General features: G+C 34.8%; 1 protein-coding gene across 9 annotated transcripts in view; it reads right to left on the minus strand.

The window, feature by feature from the left end:
• GRIK2 (glutamate ionotropic receptor kainate type subunit 2) overlaps positions 1 to 25,659 on the minus strand; it is a 577,367-nt gene that overhangs the window by 77,992 nt on the left and 473,716 nt on the right. For 8 of the 9 annotated variants that reach the window (XM_037012294.2, XM_037012291.2, XM_073220908.1 and 5 more), the window contains 2 exons: positions 18,819 to 18,937; positions 14,992 to 15,209 (listed from right to left, as the gene is read on the minus strand). In XM_037012294.2, coding sequence (XP_036868189.1) covers positions 14,992 to 15,209; positions 18,819 to 18,937 — 337 coding nt within the window. Of the gene's footprint in view, positions 1 to 14,991; positions 15,210 to 18,818; positions 18,938 to 25,659 lie in introns of those variants that run through there. The other variant, XM_073220913.1, reaches the window with a different exon arrangement.

Below are 25,659 nucleotides of genomic sequence, written 5' to 3' on the forward strand. Positions count from 1 at the left end.
TCCTCCCAAAATTTGGAAAAATGAAGAAAAAATGTAGCCAAAGTATTAACTGGACAGTGTCTCTTATATTGCATAACTTACGTAAATCTACAAGAAAGCATTGGAAGTTTATAAAGTTTTCAATCAATAGATATTTACTATTGTCAAAAAGCTCCTATGAACTATTTTTGTTGTTTGGGTAATTGTTTGTTGGCTTAACTGAAGATCTTTTACTTATTTTAAAATATTCATTTTAATCATTTCTTCATAATTTCCTAACATCGTTATAGATTCTGCTTCAGAAAATAATGGAAATAATAGTAATTGAAATTGAAATAATATCTTCTACTGTCTTCCCACCTAAAGTATTTTTCTTGGTTTACTAATCCAAGTTGTTTAATAGAAGTCCAATGATATATACTCAGATCCTATTAAAAAGCATTAAAAATTTTTTTGAACATTTGACTTACTTCAGGCAACAAATTACACTGATTTTTTTTACTGCTAAGAGGGAACCGCTTGTCAAATTCACTATGTATTTTCTGAGACTGTTTCTTGATAATAACTTTGCTATTGCTAAAAATATTTGACATCTTGAGAATGAATTTTACTGGTTTTCTTGAAGTCACTTCTAACTCTTTTTTCCTTACAGACATAAATAGTGTTAGTGATTTCCCTGCATTTCAATGGAGTCTCTGTTGAGAACATCTTCTTCAACATCTTCATCAAACTATCATCACCAAATTTGGGGTATTCTTATGAAACGTTCTAAGGATTGGAATGTTCCAGACAGACCTAAAAAAAACGGTTGTTCTTAACCATGCTGATTTCTTCGTCATGGCCATCTTAGAGAGTCACCTCTTTCCATTTTGACATTACGGATTCCTAACTGACTCAGTTAAGTCCTATTTATTTGTTGCAGTCAGGCTGAGTTATATTCTCCTAGTGCTGGAAGAGAGGGCTGATAAACGAAATATCTGTGTAAGAATAGTTAAAGAATAGAAACTGACATAGTGTCCCCTGCTGCTAGAACATCCTGGTGTCCCAGTATGGCTGAGAAACTGAATTCCAAACCAAAGCATTCAGTGTCGACTCTTTGTGAAATACAATCACAGGCATGCTAAGTGGTTTTTCTCATTCATAGACACAGAATGGATAGATGACCTGCAGCCAACAGATAAAGATATTTCTCTGATCATTCTTCCAATCGCATATTAATACAGTTTAACTGAAAAGAGGTTAATGACTATTACTGTATATTTCTATTACATAACTTTTTTCTTCCTTTTCACTTGAAGACAGGATTATATTGTGAAGCCTAAACAGGTAACCTTCATATTACTTCTCTACTAGTTTTCTGTTAAGATTTGACTAAAAACATTTATTAAATTTAACACTGAAAGCATTGAATTTCTGATATTTTATTGCAATGGACATTACATCCCAGTTGCCTAGGCTTTTAACTTCTAAGTGGTTTCCCTGCTGTAGATGTGTGGTTTATATATAAACATACTTTGAGATTTTGCAACGACTAGTGACTGGCTTTGGAAATGAGCAAAAGACTGTTTTAGATTCTACCTCAAAAATTATTTCTGAAAATATCATAAGAACATTCTTATAAACCTTTTTTACCAATAATGAAACTTTAAAACATATTCCTGAAAAGAGTATCTTACCTGTGTTCAGTGAAAATAGATTTGAATAACTATATTAAGGCTGTAAGACTTTATCACTGAAACAAGACAAAAAGCAATGAGATCAAAATGTATCTATAGAGGAAATACTAGAGGTTATTGTGACAAGATATTAAGAATTGTCATTGTAGGTTGGACTTTAGACATGTTTTCCTAAAATTCTGTGCTTTTCATGAGTCATATGTAGTATGTTTATAAGAAAAAAAGAAACTTGCCTAAAATTATAATGGTTAATATTCATGGAGGAGAAGTACAACTAAAAATGGGAGGTTTTTTTCTATTTAAACACTAATTTTGAACATGAATTGTCTTTCAAAACACATCTCACACATTAGTAAAAAATAAAAGATTTAATTCAACATTAGTAAAGACCATTAAATAAAAGACTATATGTAATATATGGGTAGAAGTGATTTCAAGATGCATTTTATCTTTTCACCAATGCAAGAAAATAATATAGGATATTTTTGAATCTACAATCAGAATCAAATTATTAATCAAACATAAATGCCATGGAGTATCAGATCTTGGCATTAACTTTAGATAAACCAGTATGTATTTCCAGGAACACAAGCATTCATATTGGGAGAAATGGTTGCATCAGCTACAGAGTTCAATGATTCAAGTATTAAGCTCTTTATAATAAGGATAGTAGTAGGTACATACTGGGAGTTTATTACATGCTTAGTGGTTTATATAAACAATCTGTAAGACATATACTTCTTCCCCCAGTTTATCCCCCATCTCTAGTGAGTAACAGACATAGGATTTCTTTTTACAACCTAGTTTTGCATTTAATCATTTTGTTAAACTGCCTTGTATTGGCTCTACAATCCTTTATATCCACTGTTAATGCTGCTCTCTGATTCTATTGTCTTTAACTGTTTTTGTAATAAATTAAAGTGAAGCATAAACTCAAAGTGTTCTGAAAATAGTCAAGGGACCTATGGAGCAAACTAATTTATTGTATAGCCTCTAATTAACTGTAATTACAATATTTAATAAATGAAACACCTTCCTTTAGAGATAATCAAATCCTTTAACTGAACTCCACTAGTGCTTTGTGTATATAATAGGCTAATAACAATCAAAAGGATTATTCAAATGTTGCAGGAAATATAAAACTACAATTTATTGTCAACCCTGAACTATTCTTCCACTTAAAGAGATTCAATACAGAGCCTGGGTATAAGAAAAACAAATCATGTAATCATCTATAATTGAGCTTCAATTAAGGCAACACATCTTATTCCAACAGGACACATTCACTCATGCACATGCGCACATGTGTAGACACATTCACTCATCTAGAAAGTTCTTTATTTATGAAACACTTTAAAGGATTTCTCTGAAAACAGGTGGTCAATGAAAGCACTCACCAGTATGACATGAGACATTTAAACAACTGTGGGCACTGCCAGCTTCACTAATATCACAGCAAAAAGAAGAATTTGAATTATTCCAGAATCTGATCCCTTTAAGACTAATACTTTTAGCCCTGAAGTTTAATCTAGTCATACTTTTAAAGCAAGACTTTTGAGGAATCTAGTATGTTCAGTTTGCAGTTATCAAAACCAATTTTATTGTTTTCCCAATCTATATGGGGCTAGGGGAAAGGACATAAAAAAACCAGGGTGATTTGTGAGTTGGTTTGCTATTTGTGAGTACACACGACGAAGCAATAAGATCCTTGAGTCCTGAAAGGGCTCATGGACTTATATTTTGCTTGCTTCCGAGGGCAAAAAGCGGTTCTGCATCAAAACATCAAAGACGGCGCAGCAAGTACTAGTAAACCTCTTTTCGCTTTATGAAATAATGAAAGGAGCAGCTTAACTACCATGGGGTACCTTAAATCAGCTCTTAGTATCAAAGAACAACATGGGATCCCTGCTACTTGGACTTACAGAAAGAGATACGAAAACAAATGCACAAAAGAAAATGCAGCAAAGATGCTAATTAGTTTGGAGTTCATTTGCAAAATAAAAAATAGCTTCCCACGCAAAAGGCATGGTGCGTGGAAAATCAAGAACGCTTACTGCCAAGGGTATTCTGGATGAAGCACAAGTTTCAGGGTGTTCACACTGTAATTAATGGGCAATCTCAAGAAATAAGGATAATACGCCTTTGTTGATATTAAAAATTTGGCCCCCCTTGCCCCTAAAATACAGTAAGCATGATCAATATATCTTTCTTAGCAATAGTGCCAATAAATATAATTTCCTAAAGAATTTACAAAGCAGAGTGTCTGGAGTTTTGTTTGTGCATTTGTTTTAGAAATGCTAAATGATGCTTTTTATTCAGCCATATATATAGAAGAAAATGAGTTTTAATTTAAGTTATGTTTATCTAAGCAAGAAAACTATACTTTTAAGTGACAATTTTGTCATATTTATCTCAGCCTATATTTTTGTATCCAAAAATATGCACACCCAGAATTTCCTTCAAACTGTTACCTATCCAGTGGCTATAAACTCTTAGAGTGACAACTGTTATTCATTATCTAGTGCTTGACAGGTCGGCTCAACATCACTCTATTCACCGACTTTTGAGTTTTCTGACTCCCTGTGGGGCCCGCTCTCCTAAGATTGATGAGGTGCGACGCGGTGTCTGAGCTGCCATCCTGACTTGACGAACAGCAAGAGTGACCCCCGCACAGAGTGGAGGAGGGAGGGAGCCGCGGGGTGTCCTGGAATGGCGACAGCCTCCCTCTCTCAGACGCAATTAAAACATTGTTTCTCAAATTTTACACTTTAGTCAAACACGTAACTTCTTTCTTCAATTAAAGTGCTCCAGAGCTTCGTTGGCACATATTGAAAATGTTGCAATTAGAGAGGTCTTTCATGTTTGTCCCTCAAACATTTTAGAGAAGCTATAAGTTGCTGCTCCTTCCAGGTTTAAATACATTGAAACTCTAATCGCCTCTCGTAATCCCCCAAATGGTGTTGTTCTCTCTTACTTTTTAACTATTGAATTCACTCTGGCAGAGATAGGGTAGTAAAACTCATCATAGTCTAATTTTCAGACAGCTCCGTAGAACCAATGTTCTTAGTACAGATAAAGTGTAATGAAGCACTTTCTTTCCCATAGGAAAGTCTTCAGCTCTTGTGCTTTGATGCCAACTAGCTTTCCCATCTGCCGTCGCACCATTGATAGCTGTAACTTGGCATGCTGAACTAGTGTCTGATGGAGCGGCTTTACTCAAAGGCACCATTTTATTTCTTGCAATGGGAACATAGTAAAATGGTATTAGGTTTCCTGTAGGCCTTATGCAAATCCCTGTAATAAACATACGAACAAGCTTCACATACAATAAATTGTGTGTTAGATGAGGATAGGGGGAGGAAGACAACCTCCTTGGGTGAAAATAACCTTACTAAGCCAATAAATTAAATGCATAATAAAGAACAGTTTAAATATTTATTTCCAACATGACTAATTAGTATCGAGACCATATTAGACACTAATAAGAATATAACAACACTTAAAATACCAACCTTATTTGTTTAGACAAAACATTACCATTTAACCTAACGTTAACTGTAATCTATTACCCACAACCAATATCTTAATACCATTAATAAAGAGAAAAATAATTGGGGAGAGTTAAAGAAATGATATAGCTACAAAAATCTTTGTTGAGATGTTTCTTTTAGATTTCTAGAAAAGGTATCTGATGGTAAATGAAGAAAACATCCACAGAAACACATGAAAATTTCAATAACAAAATTAACCATTAATCTAAAATGACTACTTACATACACTGTTATTCAATCGCACAAAGGTTTTGAGTTTTGTTTCATTCATTTAAGTATGTAGAAAAAATCAAAATAGTCAGCCAGATTATACACAAACTTGAACACATGAAACAGACAAAAAGTTCAAAATAAAATTTCTATTCATTCGACATAACCAGAGTTATTTCCTAATTAGCAACTTGCAAAAAACTTGGCAAGGACAGGTTTTGGTGGGGAGCCTAAGTATATACAATTTTCCATCCCCCAAGTTACAACAGAATGTCATGTTTGAGGAGCATTTTGTTTTGGTTTAGATCTGCAGAGGGATATTGAGGAATTTTCAAGCAACACAAAGGAAAATATCAGCTAGAATTTGGTGATATTTATCCTCATCAATAAATATAGGTGCATTTTCATTTCCACATCAAGGAAGGAAGTGAGAGTAGTTCACCAAGCATTAGAACAGCACAAAGGAACTACATGAGCCCAGGTCTCAAACTGCTGCTCAGAATCTGACCTAGCATCTACCTACAAAGTAAAGACCTTCATCTGTCCTTACTCTGGCGCCCGTTACGTAAACACAAAGATCACATGAACAATTCTTCTAAGCCTCTAATATGCCCCCTTACGGTCTTTCCTATAATTACCCCTCCCTCCCTCTAGGAGAGTGGGGGAGGAAGAACCCTCAATCAAGGCTTACAAAGGAAAGGTGAGTATTTCACTGCCCTGGCCCCAGAGAATATGTATTTTCTCAACTTTTGCTCAGACACATAACCAGAAGTCAGGAGTAACCCCAGCCCACTTCCCCAAGAAAGGGGAAAACGCCCTTCATCCCACCATACGGCAGTTCTCCTGCGTACCTCCTGGGGACCTCTAGGTATATTGCCAGAAAAGGTAAAACTGGATTATTTACTCTCTGCAAATCCCTGTTGAAAAGGCTTTTAACACAATCCAGGTAAATCATTTGAAAAATATAAGAATATGATCAGCAGACTTACAATCATTTCATGCCTCTGTTTGATATTTTGTGAGTGGCTGAGTTTCAGAAAGAAAGAAAATACCCTACCTAATATGAGAGAATTAGAAATGGATGCAATCAGTTATTAACAATTGATACCCAGAATGGATTACTTAAATTTCAAATGAAATTAACTCTTCCTGCACATTAGAATCACCAGAGGAGATGAGAATAAAACCTCAGGTACCTGCGATCTGCTCTTAAGATATTTTAATTACTTGGCCTTACTATTCTCTAAAGATCCTCAAGTGATTCTAATGTGCAGAGGTGAGACACTGATTTAAAAAAATGGATATTTTAAAGATGCTTAAAACTCAGAGTGATATATACCCAAGTAGGACAAAATAACGACTCTATCCTTGAAAAAGGGAAATTGATGTGAAAATCAAAACTAACTTCTTAATTTATCAGGGTGATTGATAGGATTGCCTGACACAGAGGAGACTTGTGTTTCCAGGTGACATACATGCCAATCAGTCCCACTGGCTGCAGTACAGCCACATCCCCTGTGACCTTCATACACCTGACACTGGCCTCCTAAGTTGAAGTAGTGCTTTAACTCCTTTAGGGAATCCTGACAAAATAATATCATCAGCCTTGCTGGGCTATGGTCTAGAATTTATGACACGTACATAGGGAGATGCAACCTATCAATGAATCAAAAATCTTAGTCACAAAACTGATGCTAATATACCTATGCCCAGGTTAGTATTTAATTTTTAAATTTGTTTCTAGGCACAGAGATAGTATCCCTCATGTGAGACCCAAAGCTAAAATGTGAGACCTTTTCCTCCTTAACTTATTAAGGAGAAAAGGGAGTGTCATTACTATGCATAAATAGACTTTATGTAAACACGAATGACCTGAAAACTGCCAAGTCAGTAGCAACTAAATAAACAAGACAACTCTTACATGAACAAATATTTAAGAATTAACCCCTGTACACAGTGAAGCGCCATAACAAATTTCTAATTATTTTAATGTCAAAGAATCTCTTCTAGATAGTGGTGGACAATGTTTAGGATATGTATAAAAGTAAATATGGTACACAATTAAACACATATCCAATTTCTATCCATGTGCAGACAAATAATCACTGAACCTTTTCTTTTTAATGACCATACTTAATTGGAAATTTACTATATAAAATATAAAAGGCATTTAAAGTATAAGTTCTGGAGATCTACCGCACAGCATAGTAATTATAGTCAACAAACTGTGTTATAACCTTGAAAGTTATCTTGAGACTAGATCTTATCTGTTTTCACCCCCACAAAAAAGGAATGCTAATTATGTGATGTGTTGGAGGTGATCAGTGGTAGTTATACTGCAAAACATAAATTTATTAAATCAACATGTTGTATATTTAAAGCTTAAACAATGTTATACATGCATTATATCTTAGAGAAAAATCAGTAAAATTAAATAAATTCAAAAGTAATTTTACATGATCTTTCTCATCCTCAAAAACTATTTTGGGTCAATTTTCTACAAAAATGCAACTTTTGAAAGGTTTTGCCACCAATATAGCAAAAGTAAAACAAACACTCACTGCAGAAGGCACTTTCCAATGTGTAAAACATATTATAGATGCCATTTTGATAATTTACTTTCCTAATTATAAACATCTTTATAGTAAATATATTATACTTGCATTACTATGAGGGCCTTAAATAAAAACAACAAACAAAAATTATGTTTTGCAGAAATTAAGAGAGATAAGAGAAATGTCTAGCGAATGGCATATTTCTACATCCATTTATTAAGTGCACGCAGTTAACTGCCAACTTTGTGTGTTCTACTCTCAACCCCAAAATTACCTATGTTCTTTTGGCATTTAAGAAGCAAATATCACTCAAGCTTTCATAAACTCATTACAAGCATGTGGCGCAAGCAATTCAAGCTTAAAAAACCTATACTGTCTCCCCAGCGTAATTTAATTTTGGAAGGCCATTCAACTGATAAGCTCTGAATACACAGCAGACTATAAAGAATATGTTATAGCCGTACCTGCCCCAATGGCTTAATGCAAACGTTTTAGCAACTTAATATGATCAAACAGTTGAGATCACGTAGGTGAGCCAAATAACTAATGTACTTAGCTCTTCTGGGTAATGATGGTTATGCCATGCTATCCTGGGCTATTCCTTTTATTGTTGATACTGTAAGTCTCCTGGTTATTGCTTTCATAATTAATAAGTGACTTAACCTCTGTGTGGCCCAGTTTCCTCATCTGTTAAATGAGCATAATTATAATTGCTTCCTACCTTACTTAGCGGTTGCTGTGAAGATTAATGAGCTGGGATTTGGAATATACTTTGAGTTCTCCCAAAATGAGTCAATGCACAAAGAAGAGTAAAATGAAACAAAGCCCTCTTCATTGCCAGGTACCTAACGATAAAACTCCTCCCCCGGCCCCCACCCCAGATGGATTCATCTATTTGCTTGCTTTCATAACACTATAACCTTCACTTCCAAGTAGGTTGACTTTTAACCCAAGATTAAGATGGAAATGCCACAGAAGACTACAAATTTTAAAGAAACCTTTTTAGCTCCCTGCAGAATAGCAACATTTTAAAAGTAATCACACATTCTACCTAAAAGCCCCTGTCATAGGTGTTCCTTCAGTAAATGCAATATTCATTGTACCAATGCATGATGGTACAGAATTTGCTACAAGTGAGCTGCTGCCATAAAGATAAAAAAAAAAACTAAACAAATGTAACTTTGTTTTAGGATCACAAAGATGATGACAATGAAATCATTAGAGGAGGCTGGGAAAGTGAGAATCTGAATAAGTATGATTTATTAAAGTATGACCTGTAATAACTTGGAAGATAGAAAATGCACTAATAATCTCCTCTTCTCACCCAAAGAAATATCCAGACAAAATGGCAAAATATTCAAGGCATTGGCTGGTTACTTTTAGCTACAGAGTTTAAGGTAGTATAAGAAAGAGACAGACTCGCTCTGAGTGGATGGGATTCTAGTGATTGACCTGCCACCATGAGCATAAAGTTGGATATAAACCCTTTCACTCCGCCCCCCAAAAAGAAAGACAGAATATTAGTATTCACAAGAAGAACAATAAAGGAGAGGAAGAGACAGATAAAGAGGAAGAAGAAATAACTAAAAGGAATTGGGCAGTTTGCAAACAGCATCTAGAGGTGATATAGAGAAGTCAGAACCTGCATGGATGGGTGACACCAGTGTTTCTGACCGTCAGTGTCTCTAGCCAAAGTTCTCAAAATTGTTTCCAGCAAGGCACTGGGCCTTAATTAAAGATCAAATTAGGCATGCTGCTTTAAGGTGTTGTGTTCAGACCTCTGAACAATGCCTTATAGATTTTTCTCCTCTGGATAAAGAGCTTCTAGCCCAAAGTAGCAATGATTAAGCCTAGAGAGAGGCACATTTTGACAAGACCTGTGGATGTGTTTTTTTAGATTATAAATGGACTCAGTTGGATACATTTAAAGGCTGCAAAGGTTGAGTAGAAATGTCATCAGCAAAGTACTGTCACCATACGTAAAAGAAACGGTCTGTTCCCAGTGCAGAAAAGCGGCTGAGCCCCTAGGTTTCTAGGAATAGGACAACTGACACACGAGCTGGATAAAGGTGTGTGTTCTATACCACTAAGAGTTTTTGGTTGTACATCAAAAAATACTATTGTGGCAACTGGTAACTAATAAAGCCCAAACCGCATGCAAAGCTTGTGCTGGGCACTAGAAATCCCAGGGTGATCCTGTCCCACCACTGTGCAGTGCGGTGTGGAAACAGAGAAACCAAGAGAATACAGCTTGGGGTGACAATTAATGATAATCGAAGCAAAAAGTGCTCAGAGAACATAAAAAAGGAGCACTTTACTCAGACTGGGTAGATCTGGGGGGAGAAGGATCTGAAAAATTTGCCTGCAATAACTGAAGCATGAATTAGGATCTAAGGAATAAAGAGAATATAACCAATTAGGTTGGTAGGGAAGGACAAGGATGGAAAAAACAGCCAAGCAGGCATGGGAGAAGGAGATGCACCAGGTATTTGCGATACAGCTCGAGACTGACAACTAACCTGGTTGGCTGGAGTTTTCAGTTTGAGAGCAAGGGGCTAAAAAAAGAAGCCAGACTATAATGTGTTTTGGAAGCTTGCTAAGGAGCTAGGTTCTCATCTTAATGCAAAGGGGAAGAGGTAATTTTGGGGGATTTTAAGTCATCTTGGTAGCAGCATAGAGAACAATAGGACAACATTAGGAAAAAGAAAAGATGGTCACTGCAAAACTCTGGACAGAGATGACACTGGTCTGAACCAGGAGAGCAGCAAAGGAAACATAAGATACAGGAGGTAGAAGGGGCTGCAGTTAAGAGGTGCTGGGAGACAGAGAATAAAGGTCTCGGACTTAACACAATTTCAGCCACATAAGAAATCATCAGTGAATTCTTTATTAAATAAAAAGTTGATGTGTTACAGCTGAGCGTCCATATCATATGATCTTGTGTTGATGTGTGGTGAAACTGGCTAAAACAGGAATCATAATCATAAGGTGAAAAAACGTTAAAATTAAGAATGAGCATTTTTTATATTATTTTTTAAACTTCCTTTATCTGTCATTTGGCATAAATGCCCAGAGAATTGTTAATTGCATCCAACATACTATTTCAAAATACATAGTCTAGAAATGAGCTTCTAGAAACTTCTCTACAGACTTATTTCACTTATCAAATTTTTCCTTCTTTATAACAACAATAATCAGAAGAATTAAGCAATTTAAATTAAATAAAGATGGCATGATCTCTTTGTAAATCTATTTTAAAATTATGTCTCCAATTGAGGGCCATAGAAACATAATTTCCTTGACTATGCTGAAAGTCCTTCTAAATTCTGAATTTTTAAAATTAACCATGTATTCTAGTAATGTTAATATATACTATCTATGAAGCTTTTCTAGGGACTTAGTATATTGTCTGCTGCTTTCCTTTATATTAAAAAGAAAAATTACGGGAATGGTCCTGTTAGTCAGACGTTCATAAAGCGCAGAGTCTTACCTAAATTCAGCCAGTAGGTGGTGAAGCCAGGAATTAAGCTCAGGTTTCCTCTGATTCCAGTTTTTTTTTTCTCCTAACAACTATTCTAAATTGTAGATGCTATGCTCGTGTAAGTATTAAGTAATTTAATTAGATATTCGATACCATTTACGTGTCCTTTTAATATGTGGAAGAGTTTTTTTTATAAAACCATAAAAGAGGACATCCATCACCTTTGACACCATCTTTTTTTGGAAGGACAGACTATATTAGTACACAAAGTGGCAAAGTCAGAGATTTCAGGGAGACCAAGCCCAGGGAGAGGATTCGTAGAAATCAGAAAACCTGAATCATGGGTAGGACAGAGACAAGGTCATTTATCACTATTTTGTAAAACATGCAACTCAATTTCAAAATACATGGATTCTCAAAAGAGACCATAACACCTGCAGGCTCTGAGGCATTTTTGAGCGGGAGATATATATGTATAAATTCTCCTCATCCTTACACTTCAAGGAGAAAAATGTGTGCTTGCTGCTTGGTCAAATGTTGTATAGTGTTCAGTCCTGGGGTGAGAGTTCATTTCTCCTACACCAAGTTCCCAGATTCTAAGGAGGTTTTGACAACTCCTTCAGTGTTTTTCAACATGATCCCTGGGCCCTCAGCTATTTTATTATCTTAATGAAATTAAGAACATGGCGATGCGAGACAGTTTTCTATGGTTTATGTGGAATAACACTGCAGAACCACCACTTGCTTAATTTTGAGGTATTTTGCCCGCATGGCTTTACATTTACCCCTGAGAAGAATGCATGTGGAGTGTAATGGATACAGAAGAAAAGAAAGAACTCTTGAAGACAATATAAACAGAAGCCCAATGAACAAAGTCAAGCATGTTCTTTGGAAAAGGGATTATTTAATGTTATAGAATGGCTATGTAACTCTGTGATTTTGCAGTGCTGACGACTTAGCCCCTTTTTAAGGCCAGGTGTCTTGAGCCAGCCCTTCTTTCTTGTAGTAACAAAACTATACCATCCTTTAAAATAATTTTCTGGAACTAAGCATTCCAGAACAATTCACTAACAGCAGGGTCTTGTTAAATTAGCAAAAACAAGATGGAAATTCCTTTAGAAATCTGCCTTACAGATGCTTCCTAGTGTGTTTGTATGCATTGCTGTTAATTAAGAAATAAAAGAATGGTATCAAATGTAAATAGACTATGCACAGTAGTCCCTGGCTCATTACTGAGTTTCAAAATGAGCATGCAAAAACTTCGATTCCAGATTGCTAGGAAATTTTTTTTTTCATCTCACATCCAAGGCTTGTGTAAGTATACAGTTTAGCCAAAATATGAAGTGAAATTAGTATTATTTAAGGCTATGCTATAATAACTAAAGAAAAATCAACATTTAATGTATCCTTTTCACTTCTAACTCCCTTTTTTCTAATTTCAACTATAAGAATTCAGCATGTGATAAAGTTATCAACTGTCACTTAGTGATCATCGCTGAGTGGTTTTTATTGTGACTAGTACATTCTAGGCTTCAATTCTGGAGAAAGTCTGCTGTTGCAACCAGAATTGTTTCATGTCAGTTTTTTTCTGGGTGCTGGAGGCACTTGTATTTGAGAGAGAAAAATAAGAGATGAAAGACTATGACGACAATGCAGTACCAAGGATAAATGACACTACGGAAAGCAAATAACCTAAAAAAAAAAAAAGAACAGAAAAGTGGAAAGACTGGAAAAACAAAAAAGAAGAAAATAAAGATGAGGAAAAAAAAAAGGATTTTTTTTTCATATTGATTTTCCAGAGCAAAACTTTGCTTGTAATACAGAAGAGCTTTGAAACTTAAGATATTTGACTCTTATGTAGAATAAAAATGAAAATGGAAATATTTGTGAAACAGAAATCATCACTTCCGGTATCAAGTCACTTGCATTAGGTACTTGAGTTATTTTACAAACTCAACTTCAAGTCCCTTGGACACTATAATAATTTCAATGCATCATGTATTCACCCCCTCAAAGTTATTGACACTGATAATGCACATAAGCATTTTCAACAGCTGGTTTCTTTTTCTTTTCATAACAACAACAAAAAAAGAAATGCAATATCTATTAATTCTAAATAACTCATTTGTGGAAAATTAATCAACTGCAATTAATAATAGCCAAATAGCACCACGGTGATCACAATGCTCTGCTCATATTTGGATATTCAGTAAATTTGATTTAATAATAATGATTTTGCAGTTAAATGTAAAATATACACCCAAGCTTTAAACTAGCTATATGAAATACTCGTTTTGAAAAGAGTTACATTTTAAGAATTACATAGATTTGATGAGCAATCAAACTTTTCTCATGCTTTGGATATTTGGTATCCTCCTGAACTTTAAAAAGAGAGCTGATTTGGTTTTGTAAGAATTCTTATAAAGAAAATTACATAATTATTTGGCAAAATTGCTGTCACATAAAACCCAGTTCTGTGGTTGTTGATTTAGTCTTCCGTATCTCCAGATAAACTATAATCTCCTTGACAGTGACAACTAGATCTTATTTTCTCTACAACACCCAACATGTAGTGCAGTTTCTGGTACTTAATAGGCCCTTGATGAATATTTGATGAAAGAATTTATTTTTGCTTGACTCAAACATCTTTAAAAAAGAAAAAAAATCTACCACCTCTACTGTACATTTGGACTGCTAATTTCATTTGCGTAAACAGTGAAGGATAGACCAGTGCTTAGAAATTTGCCCAACCTACAAAGAATGTAAAAATGCTTGGTTAAATCTGAAAGTTATTAAGAAGTGATATTGACTCCCTGAAGTGAAATTTTCCATTCTACTCAGGCCCAGGGAGACCAGCTGGAGTTAGAAAAGATGATTAATAAAGAAAAGCCAAGTTCTGTATGGCTGGAACCTGATACAAGCACATTTCCCATCTAAATGCTCCACAGGACCACCGCTCTGGAGACCACTGGGCGTTCAATGGCATAGTCCATTTTCAGATTCTGTGCCTACCAGAATACTAGATTAACGGGCATACAGGTAACAAGAATTGTTTTTTGTTGTTTCTGTCCGCTTTTATTTCCCTTCTTTTTCTGTAGGCTTTTGAACAAGAAACCCTTGTCTCATCTTAACAGAAATAAATGTATGTATGGGAAATATTCCTACATACAGTCAGTCTATTCTTTTGGAATAGCCAGACCTTGTAGAGTCTGAATCTACCGCTATTCAATTTTTAATAAGTATATTAATTTTTTTTTTACATTCAAAGATAAAATCTTGTGGGCGGAAAACTGTTATCTTTGGGCAGATTTTCCTCCAAACAAAAATGGCGTATTTGCCCGGCCAAACTCCTTGGCATTTGCAAAGCTTTGATGGCCATATATTTAGTTGAACACCTCTGCAGCCCCTGAGGTGTACACTATTGATTATTCTACACAAATAACAGTGTTGCTACAACCTTACATTCACTAATAGGAAAAAGGCTTATTTGTTTGTACTCCTTGATTTATACATAAATCTGAGATAAGAGTAGGACTTACCTTGAAAAAAGTCATGGTGGCCCCGTCCTCCACGGCCCCGTACTCAATCTTGGTTTGCTTGGCTAGATCATCCGCAGAGTCAATGGGGGATTCCATGCGCTCCACTGTCAGAAAGGCGGCTAGGTTAGCAGTGTACGAAGAAATGATGATAAGTGTGAAAAACCACCAAATGCCTCCCACTATCCTGGTGGAGAGCGCTTTGGGCATGAGCTCAGAACCTAACAGAGAGTGGGGGGAAAAGGTGAAACGAATACAGAGAATTTGATCAGCAGTGAAGTACTTTCGGTCAGACGGGCAGAATGGAAGCACTTGGTCATAACAGCTTAAATCACAGATTTACATACGGCTTTGGGAAGCAAGCGACAACGGTGGGAGAACAGAGGCTGATTCAGATAACAGACACTCTCTTGGGGCATTTGTGTTTACGTACAGGGACAACGCAAGTTCTACCGGAGACAGGCCAAGGCACTCATTAAATACTAATGAGTGAGTAATCTTTGTAAAAACAGCAATGGAAGGGAGGAAAAAATCTCTCTATAGACCACATATATATTTCCATATTCTTGTTAGTGATGCAGGTTTTAGAAGAAATGATTTAACATGTTCAAATCCATTTCTTAACAAGCTTTATATCAAGTTCAATTTTTCCTGTGCATGAAACAAAAATTCTATCTGGCCACTTAAAAAAGTAATGTATAAAAATAATTTCAGTTACCCACGTGCATTCAGATGTGGGGTTTTTAGTTCAGTTTTATTTTATAAAGATAAGGTAATAAATTATTTCCTAATGTACAAACAGAAGTCTCCGATCACTATAGTTAGCTTTTATGAGGGAAATCAGAATCAGAATTAAGTTAAACTGTCCCAAATTTATTTTTACACATATAAAATATTTCATAAATATATTATAATACATGACTGGAGTTGCCTGTACATGGTATTAATAAGAGAATGGGATCTGATAATTCTATTTTACTTCAGACTATTATAAATTTTCATTAACTTAGAGTATAAAATAAAATCCTAACAATTGTAAAATCAAATCTTACAGTGTCACCACATTATTTACATTATATGTTATTTAGAGCCAATGATGAAATGAATATATATCAGCTTGTGATTTTTTTAATAGAAAAGTATACTACATGTATGGCTGAATATATTACTGTTCACTTTTAATCATTTTGAATCTATAATCAAGAGACTATTGGCTACAAATTACTTGATTTTTAAGTCAGGTTTGAGTAAAATGGAGCCAAGATGGACTCCATTTGTTGATGTGTTGTGTAGTCATATCTTAAATACAATCGCTGATGCAGTAAGGTAAAGCATCTTTGGATAGAATGAAAAATACAACAAATCATTCCTGTTAACATTGAAAAGCAGAATCATGACTGCAATACATCAGAACAGCCCATCTTACACTACTACAGTTCATCTTACCCTTGCCATTTCAAACACACACACACAATTTTAGACAGACTTGGACATGACAGCCAACTCCAGTTCCAGACTCTGCCCACCCCTCTGTAAGGAAGAGAACAGAAAAGTACCTTTCTGATGTAGTTGCTCCTAGGCCCTGTCAGACACACACTTGGACACCGAAACACTACAGTATTCCCAAGATGATCTCCAGCTCTGGTTGCCCAGTCTACATTTTTTTTTTTTGAACACCACTAATAAAGTCAAACAAGACTGGGAAAGAAAAGGACAGTGGAGACATTCGACAAAAATGGCCCAATTACCACAAGTTCATATCTTACCCAAGGACTTAAAGCGAGTACTTCCTAGTCCTATGGATCAGAGCCTGGTTAGGGGCTGACTGTCATGTACTCAAGGTAACGTCATGTCCAGCACTATATCCCACTAATTCCTGGGGAGCTGGGCATCAGCCAGCATAGTATGGGTTCCTCTTTCATGTATCCACCAGCACTAAGTAGTTGTTTGGCAAAGCAAATGTATATTTGAACTATTCATTGCTTGGATCATCTGTCACCATTTTCAGAGAAATCTGATAAAGCCTTATTTCTAATTGCTAGCTTATAGATATTAGTTTTGTCTTATGAGTATACAAACTCTCAAACACCTCCATGGGAAATATGCTAGGTGGAAAAAAAGAAGAATGTATTTTCCAAAGTGGTATGAAAAATGACTTGAAAAAATCTTTGTTGTGTTTGGACTTTTATTATGAAGATAATTTTCTCCACACTTGTTAGGGTTAGTTATTAGTATGGGATTCATAATTCACCTGGTTGAACGGAATTACCCATTGCTACTTGGAAGGGAATTTTGTCTCCTATGACAGGTTTTTATTCACTTTTAATATTTTGAAAGATCTCCAATATTGTCTCCCAAATGTAAACCTAAGGAGAAAAAGAACATTGGACCCAAAATGTAGGAAAGGGAAACTACAACTACTCACTGATCATTTTTTATTTAGAAAGAAATATCACAAACTCAGATAAGTTCATGTAGGAATTCTCTGAATGTTCAGGTGTTAGGTTTAAATATCTCTCTATATAGATGCTCATATTTTTAGAAAGGAAAAATTTATTGCATCTCAGTAGGCCTTGTTTATAACATGTATTTGTTAAGTTAATATTTTTCTTTTGACATGTAGTTATTTATTCTCACTTTAGGAAGTAGTTTATGAATGAAACAGTAATGAATTAATGGATTTATGCATAATAAATCATACAAGAACAAAGTATCTGTTTTTATAAACAACATTTTATAACTGAACAATACATTTTCACTTCTTCAGATATGTAATGCAATTACAAATGAATTTCTTCAAAGTGATGATAAATACACCACTAGAATTTAAGGTAAGCCCTTATGATAGGTGTGGTAACTCCTAGGAAGGAATACATTTTTTTCCTTAATTTATTGATTGTCAGTTGTTCAAATTTGGGAGATTTTGCTTTAATTACTAATTTTAAAATTTTAAAATACTACATTTTAAAATGCATAAAATAGTCTTAGATCTTGGCTAATGAAATATTTTATTTTGAGTAGTAGGTTTGAAATACTAATTTAGTGAACTTTATGCAAAAATTAAAATACTGATAAGAGAAACCATTGCAGCAAAAAATAAAAACAAATTCAGATTGGAAGAACTGGGACTAAAATAATGAATTCATAGTTATATATAAAGCATTAAGACATGTTGCATGTATTATATAAATTTCTAAGAAATACAGTCTTTACTTGTAACATTAAAATCATGTTTTAAATAATTATGACAGTATTTTTGCATGCACTTTTGAGCATGCAATATTTTATATCCTTATATGCTATCAGATGCAACTAATATTTTACTCAAAAAGGAAACTCTAAATCGCTAAATATTTTAATTTTGCAAATTTATATGCAGTAGATTTACTAATCATGCAATACAAATGCATCTAATCATCAATAATTAATACAAAAGAGAACTTTTTACATCAAAATGAGACAGGAAACAGGAATATTATACTGTCTTCTTGTCTCATGGAGATGTAATCTTAGTATTTTAAATGCAGCTTCTAGCTAATGGATCAGGTCAGCTTGGTTATCTATGAAATAATGTACCTACTGTGGGTTAAGAAAAAAAATTAGATGAGTCTACTGTATGTGCATTTGCAGAAGCTAAGTATAATTATTTTCTCAGAATCTCCCTTTTATGGGATTTGAGAATGCCTAAATGCATTAGGTAGATGAGGAAGCTGGATTATGGTTACATGCACAGAGGCGCCCATGCAAGCGACTTGTGCCAGCAAGAGCTGTCACCCCCAGCAAAGAGTGGGACATGGTACCCAAGGGAAATAGCAGGCTGAGTCGTATACCTTGCTGCATGAGAGCTCCAACTCCAAACCAGAAACTATTTAGCAAGGTAAAATTGTTTTCCACCACGTCTGAGTCGGGGTTGCAAGGGTGTGGATTATACCACTCATAGGGACTAAACCTGTGGTAATTGACAGAAGAAAAGAATATATTTAAATGGCAGTGAGAAGAAACTCTATCCAGCATTGCTGCAAAAGAAACAGAAAGACAGGTAAGATTAAGTAGAAACCAGAAATAAACATTTTTATGGCACAGTTTCATATGCATGATAGCAAGTGTTAAGTTTTAAAGATCCTTGTCCTTATCAGCTAACTTCCATACTAAGATGATAAATGGCATTTCTTTGCTGTGTACCTCCTGTGATAAGAAAATCTGTATATCAGTACCAAGAATATTTTTTTAATACTTAGGCTTTTTCATGTACAGCATTGAAACAAACAAACATTAAACAGTCTAGAAAATGATTAAAGAAGAAAGCAAACTTAGTTATGAAATAAACACTTGTAAAACTGGAAAAACTGGTAGAGAGAGAAGAAACAATACAAAATCAGATTAAGAAATTTTATGATATAATAGGAACTACTAAAGTGACAGAACAAAAGAATCAGTGGATAATTATATATCTAGGAAAATACTACTATGGATTTACATCCTTACGAGCAATAAACAGAAAACAAAATAAAAGTGAACTGCATTCTAATATGTGCTTTGAACATCATTATACATTTTAAAGAGTACGACAATGTGATGTCAAAGCAATGTTAGAAGCAGAAGCATGTAGTGAGGCTGATTGGTTTCCTTTTACCATGTGATTTCAAAGCTTTAATTCATTTGAATCACTGCTTTAAGCAAAAGAAAATCAATCTAATTTTTGAGGCCAGCTCTAGATGATTTTAGAGATACTAATAACATCTCTCAAATAATCCAAATTGAGGACTTTTTAAATTGTCAACTGTATACATAAATTATACTAATTATAATCCAGATATATTTATCATTAATGGTACAGTTCAAAAATTTTACCTCAGTAATTAAAAATACTATTCTAATTACTAAACTAACAAAATATTTCTCCATATATCTCAAATTTTAAAGCCACTCTTATAAACCAAATTAGTGTATGTGTACTTTATGAAAGCATTAAAAAAATGTTACATTCAATCAAAATTAGTTGAATAATGTATCTGTCACTTCAGAGAGCACAATTTTCTTCACAATAATCTTTCTGACATACTGAAATTCTGAAGATCAAATAAACCATTTTCATCTCTCTAATGCAATTTTAGAACACCCCTGATTTAATAGCCCTGTCCTTGACAAACAAAGAAATGTTTTGAGTCTCTAAGTTAAAATGACACATTGAACAGAAAGGTTGATTGGATAGTAATTAAACATTCTGATCTCATTTGTTGTATCTGACTAAAGTAGAGCTAGCTTTGGTTGTAGACATTTTATTTTGATTTAAATTCCCTTATTACTTTATCCTACTGAAATTGGTTATATACATATTTTAAAGTATTTCCAAGTATCAAGACGTTGGCCATTAATGTTTATACAAAAATGTTTTCTTTTAAAATACTACCAATTGTAGTTAGCTATCTAAACAACTCATTACTCATCAGAGGCAATTCAGTTCATATAGCTGGATTCCCAAGCTGTACACCCTTGGGCAAGTTATATAGCCTCTCTGTGCTGCTCCCTATCCGAAAAAGAATGACAATAGAAAGACCTACCTCCTAAGGGTGTTGTAAGGATTGTATGAATTAACACAACACTAGCAGACAGCAATTACTCAACAGTTTGACACATTATATTATTTAAATTACTGTTAAATGTTGAGACTTTGTAGATGTATATTCAATCTCCTATTTTGATTTCTTGATAATTCAACTCTTCCTATCCCTGTGTTTTAACTATAAACATAAAGCTGGTCTGTTAAGATCTGGTTTTAGTTTTTGCACACAACAAATCCTACAAACATAGGCACAGATAGCAAGAAAATGAGATTTGGTTGATCAAGATCACTTGTTTGCACCCGAAGTCCATGAGTCATAGTTTTATAGAGGTGCTTTGAGGGGTTCCATGAAAAGAGGGGAGAGAGAGGTGGTGACAGGGGTTGGATAGATGGAAGTCAGTGTATGCGAGGTTCTGCTCTCCATTCCCAAACCCTATAATATGTTATATGTATAATCCTGAGACGGAAGGAAAGGCGGAAAAGGAAGGGAGAAGGAGAGTGTGGGACATGGAGGGTCAGCTTGGTTATCTATGAAATAAGGTACCAGCCATGAACTGCAGGGCTCTGAGCAGGGAAGTAAGAGAAATACGTGCTTTCTGATTCCCAGCACTGTGCTTTTTGTCTGTCTTTGTTAGGGAAGCTTCATCAGTACTGGAACGATTTAGGTAGCTCTTCTCTTCACATGTGTAGCACTAAGAGCTTCAAGTCATACTTACTATAACCTGGCTTCTTTACTATAAATTAAACACATGCCTCCTCTCCTCTGTTAGATTGTAAATGAATATATGCAAATACAGTTTCTGATTTATCTAGCCTCTCTTACAATTTCTAACACAAGGTTTTAAACCTGGTGGGCATTTAAAGCCTATTTGAATTACTCCCATGTTCCTACTTTTCTCTTCTCTTCATTCAATTCCTGGCCAAACATCTAAAATGATAATCTTCTTATTTTTCTACACCTAATTCCTCCTTAACCTTAACCTTCCATCTCTGTAAAAATCTTGTTTTTGAATCCATTGTCTTTTCCTTATGTCTATCTTTTAACCATTTTGCAGCTACCAATGAAATTATTATTGAACACTGGCCCTTTGGTATCTTCTAACTTCTAAGACATGCCCTCTTGTTTCTCTCTGACAAACTAACAGATCTCTTTTGGCCAAGTCTTGACTCTCAGATCTAGAGGGTATTATGCTCAGTGAAATAAACCAAGTGGAGAAAGACAAGTATCAAATGAGTTCAATCATCTGTGGAGCATAAGAACAAAGAAAAAAACTGAAGGAACAAAACAGCAGCAGACTCACAAAACCCAAGAGTGGACTAACAGTTACCAAAGGAAAAGGGAGGGATAGGGGGAAAAAGGGACATTACAATTAGCACACATAATATAGCAGGGGGGGCACAGGGAAGGCAGTACAGCACAGGGAAGACAAGTGGTGACTCCATAGCTTCTTATTACATTGATGGACAGTGACTGTAATGGGGTGTGTGGGAGGGACTTGATAATCGGGGGAATCTAGTAACCACAATGTTGCTCATGTGATTGTGTATTAATGATACCAAAATAAATAAATAAATAATAAAACAAATTAAAAAAAAGACTTAATACACTCATGGCTTTAACCTCTGTGCTGCTCATTATAAAACCCACTTAATTTACTGCCATAAATTCTCACTCCAAGTACTTCCATCCATCTTTGCATACGTCTACTTAGCTACCTCACCATTAGCTCATACTTAAAATGCTTAAAACTGAATGACTCTCCAATACTAGGTCTCTTTCTCCATTTCTAAAATAATATGACATTTCTCTGAATTCCTGAGACTTAAATTTATTTCCATTTTCTTTTACTTTCCTTCCTTAAATACAAACAAATATGACATGCCTGAGCCATGCGGACTTCTGTTTTGTGACACTTCTTTGTTGTATCCCATCAACTTCCACTGCACTTTTACCTCAGTACTGAATCATGGACTTTCAAAATTACTTACTACTCGGTTCCCCTTTTCTCCATTTGGTATTGCAAACTATCTTCAAATTAAGTTTTGCAACATGCAAATTCTCTTCTCTAGAACCCATCCATTTTATTAACTACTGAATCAGGTTTAACATTGTATGCCTCTGAATTTCAACATTCTAGGCGACTCAGTATTTCTTACCTTATTTAAACTACCATGTAGTCTGGCCAACCGTCTGCCTTTTTTAATGCTGTTCCTACTAAGTGAAAAGTCTTTTTCTCTTCAGTTGACTCAGATAGCTTCTATCCCATTTCTTTTTGAAATTCCACAGTGTTTACATTTCCCCCAAAGCTTGTTTCAAATGTCTATATATCTTACCTACTGCCTTGTGCTTACTGGTGGTGTTCCAAATATGCTTTGGTATTTCAAGTATTAGTATTCTCAAAGTTTTATGAGACCCTTGAGAGATGGGCTTTTTATCATTATCATTATTATTAATATATTTGTATTACTTCAGTGTCTAAAAGTGGCATATAACAGAATGATTACAGGTTTGAGGACTAGAGGACTTGAGTTGTAGCCACATACATATTTTGTACTTGGTGAAATATAGCTAAATCTCTCTGAGCTGAAGATTCCATCCCTAAGGAAGGGTGGGGGGGGGGGGGTAGAAAAACTAAGCAGGAGAAGTAATATATGCAAAGCATTTTGCAAACAATACAGGGCTAAATAAATGTTAGCAAAAAGTATATAATCCTTGTTTAAAGATTTCTTACTCTGGAGCCTTTTATCAAGAAAATCATTTAGAAAATATGTGAAATAATCTACTGCTTATTGAGAAAATCCTTTTTTACCATATTATGTAAATGTTAATTCAACATTTATTTGAACATTTTATCTTATCAGAGGTAAACTGCATCACAACTAATGGAGAGTACACGTGATTTTTATATACTATTTTGGGGCAATAACTGTATAACATCACACATTTGGATACTTGCTGATTCCGCAAGCTCAAATGACCCAAGTTTCAAGATTTAAATTCAGTATGGGTTGAAATCTTCATCAATACATAATAATCCTCAACTTTTATTTGATTAGAAGCTTAAAGCAAATCTGGTTTGAAAATTTACCAGTGGTAACGATGCTACTTTGAATTTCGTGCTCTGCCTTACTCTGTTTAATTACTATGGTTATCACAGGTGACAATTACTTAGTTAACATAACATGACTTAGTTGTTAGCTGATCTATTTCTAGATTACAATTGAGTAGATCTACAATTAACCTATCTCTGCTCAAACTGGTTGGAATCTGGAAAATGAGTAGCTTTCTAACTGAATTTGACTTAAGCAAAATAAACACAACTATTTCCAAAAATCAAGAATGAATGAACATGCCAGTAAGAAAATTACAAAGTTTTTAGCATTATACACTATTTACATATTGACTATGGTTTTGTTTTTCCTTTCATGGGCATTTAATTAAGCTGATGATGAGATGACAAGGGATCTCTTACTACTTTTCAGTTTAAGTTCCAAAGGAATTTAAAAATATAAAATTTGATATTCAAAATTTTAAGGGATAAGATTATTTTGAATGTTGATAATTATTTACCAAGGATTGATACATTTCATTGAATACAAATATAGAATTCTCAAAAGAAAATAAAGTAGTCCTTAATAAGAAAAGTTACAGGAAGCAATCTTCTTTTTCTTTAATAAATCAGGTGACAGGGTTATGCTGACTAGATTGTTTAGGATAGAAATGAGAAGCAGGTAAGTGCCACATAAAAAGTTCACATATATTAAAACCCTTCACAGAATTACTATAAACCAAATTTTCAGCTATCATTCTGGATATTTTTGGAGGCCACCCTCCACTTCAGCCATTATCAACTGTTCATTTTTATTTAAATGAGCTGCATAGGTGACTGGGCCAAGTTGGTGCTAACACAGGTTGCGTGCAGCCTGTGGTGTATTTAGTACTTACTGGAGAAGCTGAGTGTGGAAATCAGTGCAATAACTATCTCCAGCATGAAAGCAAACAGCTACAGATGAGGCACTATTTCCAGAAATTGGATCTAAATGGGCAGAGTTGCAAAGGTAACTCTACTTCTAGGAGATAATGTTACTGCTGGTTTAATTCAGTAATGCCCTGGAGACAGCTAGCTATAAGATCTATCACACTTGGGCAGAAAAGCATATTAAAAACCAAGAGAAGAAAGGGATAAAGCATGTACGTTCTACTGAAATTATGTCATTTTGATGATGTCTCTGGTGCTAAACAGACATACAATGAGAACTTCTCAAGCCTTTGAAATGCAGGGTTGCCTTCTACTAAAAGAAGAGTTTAAAACAAGGCATGGAAACACCAAACCGAGGTCCTCTAGAAAATGTAAACTTAAATAATAAACTATTTAAAATGAGACATGATTAATGGCAATATTATCACCCTATGTTTGTCATACTTGCCAATTATTAGAACAAATCTCTAGCCACATTATTTCATTTTGAACCATATTAAATGACCCAAAATAAAAATGTTATTATTGAAAACAGATTCAAAGAGATCAGGGAACTGCCAGAGCGCACAGGTGGCTGGAGCCGGGTCTGCAGTGAACGTCCTCAAGGCAAGTCCCTGCTCTCTCACTGAGACCCGTCCAGTCAGGATTCACCCTGTATCACCTACTCCTAAAAAATTCCTATGATCTGATTTAGTTCCCAGTGACGGAAGATATTATTTCCAGTATTCCTGCTTTCTGGTCAACAAGGAATTGCTTGATTCCTACTGGGAATAGAAAAGACTCTTTATTTCATCACTTTCTACCCTGTACTCTGCAGAGTCAAATTTTGCATATTAAAGCATTCAAGAATTAAGATTTGGTGATTGGGAGTTGATGTCATTGGAGTACGAAAAATATTGACAAATGTTTAACAGAAAATCTTGTTTTGATTAACAAATACAGTAACTGCCATCTGATCTTTTCAGAAGTATTGCAAAATGAATGTTATTTCTTTATTTACCACCACACAGAGCCTAATAACAGAAATGCCTTACATGTTAAAGTTAAATAATACATGCACAGACATGAAATCCTTACAGGATGCTCAAATTCGTCTGAAATCGGAACTTCTTCTACAGTATTATCTTT

Source organism: Manis javanica, chromosome 13 (assembly GCF_040802235.1).
Source record: "Manis javanica isolate MJ-LG chromosome 13, MJ_LKY, whole genome shotgun sequence".
NCBI classification, from domain to species: domain Eukaryota; kingdom Metazoa; phylum Chordata; class Mammalia; order Pholidota; family Manidae; genus Manis; species Manis javanica.